Below are 6,904 nucleotides of genomic sequence, written 5' to 3' on the forward strand. Positions count from 1 at the left end.
CCTTAGCCAATTTCTCCTTCTATGTATTTTGAAGTAATAATGAAAAAAAGTCTTGTTCTTTTTAATGTTCAGTAATCTGTAAAAGCTGCATATCATTTAAATAGCAACATTGTATGCCTTGAAATCATGATGTTATGCAATGTAAATGCAATTTAAACTAAAAAAAAGAGAAAGAGAGAAAAGCAAAAGAACTTACAGCCAATTGGAGATGAGATCACAAGAATTAATTGTAAGCAGAATCAAAACCAAAAAAATTGTAAGCAGAAGAACGTACAGTTAATCAACTTTCAATAGCCCTAACTGTAAGCAATAGCCCTAAAATCGATACCTTGTTAATTGAATTTGCTTTGATGTGTAATCTTCGTTGGTGGTAGAATTGCTTGTCAAAGTTTGAAGATGACAGGTTACCCTAATTTTAGGAGTTACTTTTTACTGGGCTTTGTGGGCCTATTCTAGTTGGGCCCTTTGTCATAACAACCTATAACAACTGACTAAAGATAATTATCAAAACGAAATTGACATTTTACGATAAAACAAAAAAAAAAAAAAAAAATGTTAGAGGGGGGGAAATAAGGGAAAGTACTTGGTCGTGTTCTTACATTCATACTCACCTTTATAGTCATAATATCAGCTCAGAAATTGGAATTTTCTAAGTGAAACAAATATAACACATGGTTAAACTCATCCTAATTAATTAATCAGTTCATGAAGCCACACTGTCAATAGTGTGTTATATTTTCTTTCTTAAAATCCGTCTAATGAGATAAGACTAGACTAAATTATAAAAGTACCAAATTCACTGACTGTTAATTCTAGATCGTTTTGAAGGGTATGCTTGATTAACATTTTGAAATTACAGGAAATAACTTTTAAGACAATCGATACTTGATATTATCATTATTATACCATTGTTTTTAGCTTAATTTCATCACATGTGTATCTATTTAATAATCCATAATTGATACAGAGTGTGTAGCTTTAAATCCTCATAAATCTAAAGTGAAATTAGCAATTGGTAATATTAAAAGGAGTTCCAGTAATACATATTGTCTGTGTCAGGAATGTTTACACCATCAGATCACATTTATATTGTTGTGCCAAGTAACTTATTTTATTTTCAAAATTACAAAATAGCATTTTTTAAGGAGGCTTACCCATATATATCAATGTTGTCATTTAAACCCTTTTTTCAGTAAATTACATCGCATACACATGGTCAATTTCTTTATGGATATAGTCGATGTTTAACCCTCTTGATGAAATTTTTTCTTATATCAGTATTTTGAATGACGTGATAGTGTAAAAAAATCCTACATTGATGTAATTTAAACTTTATTACAAGAAACAAGTAAAGAGACTGTTTTTCTTTTAAATTGTTTAAACGTGAAGGTACAAGTGCATCAAAGTGCACTATCTCCAAATGAAACAAAACTCAATGAACATGTGTGATGGCTTTCAAATATTAATTTTAATCCAACTGAATCGCTGAACTATATGATTTCAAACAACCAAAATGTGATGGCTTTCAAATATTTTCATTTTGATCGAACTGAATGTCTGAACATGATTTCAGATAAGCTTTGTGTGATGGCTTTCAAACATTTATTAATTTACTATATCTTATACCAAGAAATAAATATAATCACTATAATGTGTTTTGGGATTTGAATATCATGGAGAGTTCTATTTGAAGATTCTTGGGCTTTTATTAGATCTTATAACCTCTCACCTATTACTTTGTACTGTTAGCAAACTTAGACATTTGGTCAGACTTTTGCTTGTAAACACAAGATAAAAGCAAATTAAAAATAAAAAAATAAAAATGCAAGATGAAAGATCGTTTTGATTAGGCTAGTTTTGCAAACCAAAAAAGATAATTGCATCGTTAGACATGTATGCATTTTTATAAATAAATTAATCAATTCTGTAGTATATGATATCACGCCCATGTATAATTACGAAATCTGTTATAATATTATTGGTCGGAGATAAAAATGTTATATTCTGTAGGTGATAGGATTACGAGTGCTAATTACATCAACAAATTTCGTTACAATGACAAAATTAATTTTGAAAAAAAAAGTCAATTTTCCATTTTGGACTACAAAGACTGCAGTACACTGGAAAACTAATGCAAGTCATTCATTAATATTAGGATAACTTTCATAAATGATCACACAACAATCACTTTTTTTCACCAAAGTGATAGTTATGTGACTTTTGTGAAATTTACCCTTAATATTATGAGAGAAAAACTTTATTTTGTGTCTTGCATATTTGAAGTAAATTGTGTGTGATTTCCTTTTTGTTTCACAAATAAGTGAACTCAAAATTTGCACTTTTATCCACTAATTGTGCAATAAAAACAAGTTACATATAACTTGGGTTAATTAATAATTACTAATACTTAATTGAAAGAACAAAATATTATAATAAAGTTTCCAAAATAAACATAGAGCCTTTAAATTTTTTGAATTTTTCAATTGCCTGTAACATTTTTTATCATTGGAGCCATGTTTCAACTGAATTGGCCACGGGAAGGTGACGTGTAATATCAGTAAGTATTTTTTAATTTCTTTGTTTATGTCATTTTTTAAGCAAATGGTTAAATTTGTCCCTAAATTATGAAAAATAATTCAATTTTACCCTTCATTAATTAATAGATGAAGTTAAATGAGCCCCTGCCATTAGCAAAAAGCTCATCAATGCCCTTATTTGCGAACGAAAGTTCCTAATGACTCAGATTAACACAATATAGACAGCCACATGTAAAATTTGAACCGAATTAACACAGTAGAATCCAATCTATCCTACCACATTCCTCGATGGTTGATTAATAAACTTCAAAATACATGAATTTAAAGAAATAAATGATCAATCTTTCCTTATTTTTAAAAAGCTAGTACTTACCAGTTACAAGAGAAAATTAAAGAAGCTAGAGCTGCTGTATATACATTTGTAATAAGCTCAATACAAATTTGTCGTTAACTGATGTGAACTACATACCAAACCAATAATTTCTAAATAATTGATCCAACCAATCAAAAAATAAAAAATAGTACTACTAATGAAAAAGTCAAAAAGCACAAAACTTTTCCAAATTCTTCTGGAGTCCCTTCTTTCGCTACTAGAAATTCGTTATTTTCCGACGGACATTCCGAAATACCTCCACTGGAAGGCCGTGGGAATTGCGATGGCATAATTCACTTGATAAAGAGCAACTTTTGGAGGAATTCTTCATCGATCTAGTGGCCGGTGAATCACTGGTCAGAGAGTGAGAAACCTTATTTAATGATTTGGTGGAATCTACAAATGTAATAACTGGTAAATCGCTTCTTCTTCTTTCATGAAGATTTAGAAAAAAACAAATTTGAATAGAACAGTCTGAATTTGACGAATTTCTAGTAGTGTGTTCGATTTTTTTCATGTTAACTTCCTTGTCTCGAGGAAACTCTTGTTGATGGAGTCACAAGATTTTATGTACTCAAGAAATGCAGCAAAATTTGTGTCTTTGTAACGTTTTGGATTTGTTTCACTAATTAATTTAGGTGACGGCCTTACTACGCTATTGAATGGAAGACTATGCAAGGAAGCCACTGAAATTCTTGACTTCAAGGAGTTCACAAGAACTCTATGTAGCACACTCTTGTACTTCCCATTGCTAAATATCTGTCAAAAAGCCACACAAAAAAAAAAAAAAAAAACATGTCAAATTATGAAACTCGAATGTTCATGACAATAAAAAAAAAAAAAAAAAAAGGGAAGTTTGTGTTTGGGTTAATATAGAATATTATTACCAAAAAAAAGAATATAGTATAGAATATTAGATTTATATATGTCGATAGTGTAACATTTTTTATATTGTGAGTGTATTTTAATCTCTTTTTAGCGAGTGATCCACCTAATTTTTCTGGTAATTACTGATTTCGCTTTTTATGGTCGGTTATTTGTACCATGGCGATTGGGGCATATAACCAACCAGTTCAACCGAGATGAATCTAGGGGCGCAAGGAGGTTCATAGGGACCCCTTTTGGCTGATATATATACATACATATATATAGTAGATGTTGAATCCCCTTATTTGCTTAGTATGTTTACTTTTTTATATTTGAATCCCTCAATGAAAGTTTTGACTCAGCCGGACTTCAACCAAACCCAACATTTTGTAGATGTACCACAGACATATATGTGAAAATCATAAAATTTCAAAAACAAAAAAAAAAAAAAACAAATTTTGGACCATGATTTGAAAGGGCTAATAGGTTTGACTAGTAAGAGCCTAAAGACTGAACCAACTAATTTTAAATTCTAAATTCACCTTTATGCACAAATTACAAGTCAAACGACTTGATAATTTAATTTATTGTCAGTGTACAAAAATTAAACTTTGAAATATATCATACCTCGAGGTGGTCACCAACATTGACCACAAAAGCACCAGGGATAGGTTGAACAGTGACCCAATCTCCATTGCACTTCACTTGCAAACCTTCAACTTCATCTTGAAGAAGAAGAGTTAGGAATCCATAATCAGAATGAGGTGGCATTCCAAGTGTCAAATCAGGATCAGGACAAGGAGGGTAGAAATTGACAGCCATCAGCTGGCTTCCATCTTCAAATTCTTTTAACATTTCATTATTTTGTGTCTTGTTTTTTGTTGTAATGCCAAGGCTCTCTAGGATGGCTTCCACTAACTTTAAAAACAAGAATTTGGTCTCTTTCGAGTATGCAACTGCCTTTTCCCTGTTTAAAATTAAATAAAACATGTTAAAGAATGATATAATCTTGTTTAATGTAATGATTATGACACTTATTACTATGCATATTAATAATATAATATTACTACATCATGAACAAATGAACAGTTGAACTACTATATACATGTTAATGTTGTTAAGATTAGGGATTGTAGCACTTTTGCTTATAACCATGCATGAAGAAAATATAATGAAAAGGGGGAATTTAATGTATATGCATTAAAAAGACAGCCCGATGAACGAAATATCCCGCGATTACGCAGGATTCGAGAAAGAGTCGCATCCTAACTGGTGTTATATCTGTACGTAGTCTGTTTTGGCGCAAATATCAAATGATTAATTTCATAGCTTGAACTCATAATTTATAGATTACACAGAGGCAGAGCCAAAATTTTGTTTGTGGATTCTCAACTACAATAATATGTTTGCTTACCAAGTTCTTGATAGATTATTTTTATATATATATATATATAAACAGAATCTATTACACAGTTTGAGGTAAAACTATTGGATTCTATCGAATCTTTAGCTATAACGATGGCTCTGCAACTTTAAAGTTGTCCCAAAACTTAACTTCATTTATATATATTGTTAGTGTAAATTAAAAGAAGTTTTTACACTACGTACCTAAAATCAGAGGGAGAAGAAGGCCAATGAGGAAGAACATCAGGAAGAGGGTGACAAACCAACTTAAGAAAGTCTCTCCAACAAAAGACACCATCTTTTGTTTGATTAAAACTCGTCCCACATCTAACTGGTGTTGTCATGTCCGTTGTCATGTACTTCTCTCTTTCTACTAATGGTAGATCAAAAAACCTTCCCCCAACATCCACCGTGCTTCTTATAACCTCATCCGGAATTCCATGGTTTACTAACTGCATGAAATTAACCATTAAAATGATAAGTTCAATATGCATTTCTAGATATTAACAGTTAAAGACATAATCAAGTAAATAAAACTGTGCTTTACCTAAAAATGGAAAACAAAATTCAAGAAAGAAGGCTTCGGCTCGGAAAAAAGACAGTAGATACAACTAAGCTGTGAACAACCAACTATCATACTGTAAAAACTTTATAGGTTGAATTTCATAGGACCATGTAAAACGATATACTCCCTCCGTCCCAAATATTGATGTGATAGTGTATAACTAGCCCGGAGTTTAAAAAGGAAACAAAGACTTTTGAAATTTATGGTCTAAAACATGTCACTGCTAAAAAAATGTGAATTTGCAATGGATTCTTCGGAAATTGGCTCATCGTAAATGTTTGTGATGGACTTTTCGTCAGAAATCTGCTCTTTTAGTAGTGTCATAGACTTTCCTATGACTATAAAATCACGTCATTAAGAGTATAATGAGAAGTTCAAAGTTAAATTTTTCCTAAATATAGAAAAGTGTCATTATTTTGAGAATAGACTAAAAATGAAATATGTATATAACGAGAAAGAGGGTATACAAATTTCCTTTCATAGGAATCTTATTTTACCTGGAAAAATCCATAGTTTTCACAAGCATCGGATAATGAATCAAGAACTTGAGCTCTATTAGGTCCATGGAGTTGAGCAAAATCTATGATGGGGAGCTTAAGGTTGTGTTCTTTTCTAGCTTGTTGCTTCCCATTTATAGCATATTTAGGACGTTCAGAAATAGGAAAGATGTACTTTTTTGGTACTCTTTGAATTCCACTTTCATGCAAATACTTCACTCCTTTATGATAATCTTCAATTTCATTCTTCAAATTTTCAGCAGATTTTGCCAATGCTGGAGACATTTTTAAAAGAGAAATATATATGTTGTATGAACTATATATAGAGAAGTTGAAAAGGAAGCGACAGAGAAATATAAATGAGATGGTGGGAATTAAGAAAAAATGTGAAGTACTTATATAGAGAAAAAAAAAATATCAAGAAACCAAACCAGCTTTGGTTTTACTTTTTTTTTTAGAAAAAAAAAAACTTGAATTCCAAATGATTGTTTTTGATTTGATAGTGTGAAACCTTTGACAATTTAGAAGTGTTGACCCCATTGGTGATAGATTCATGGCATGAAAGAACGCCCTCCACAAAATTGTTACAATTGCGAGTTTCAATTTTTTTTTTATTTATAGTCTTGGTGATCGAATCAGTTTACGAGCATCTTGATTGATG

The 6,904-nt window shown here is 31.0% G+C and overlaps 1 protein-coding gene across 1 annotated transcript; it reads right to left on the reverse strand.

The window, feature by feature from the left end:
* Nucleotides 1–2,857: 2,857 nt before the first annotated feature.
* On the reverse strand, nt 2,858–6,617 carry LOC132629966 (probable 2-oxoglutarate-dependent dioxygenase SLC1). The gene is made up of 4 exons (XM_060345419.1): nt 6,244–6,617; nt 5,386–5,633; nt 4,405–4,744; nt 2,858–3,669 (listed from the first exon to the last, which is right to left on the reverse strand). Exons 1-4 carry the CDS (start codon nt 6,526–6,528, stop codon nt 3,424–3,426), a joined length of 1,119 nt encoding a protein of 372 aa, XP_060201402.1. The 5' UTR covers nt 6,529–6,617; the 3' UTR covers nt 2,858–3,423.
* Between the last annotated feature and the right edge of the window lie 287 nt (nt 6,618–6,904).

Source organism: Lycium barbarum, chromosome 3 (assembly GCF_019175385.1).
Source record: "Lycium barbarum isolate Lr01 chromosome 3, ASM1917538v2, whole genome shotgun sequence".
NCBI lineage: Eukaryota > Viridiplantae > Streptophyta > Magnoliopsida > Solanales > Solanaceae > Lycium > Lycium barbarum.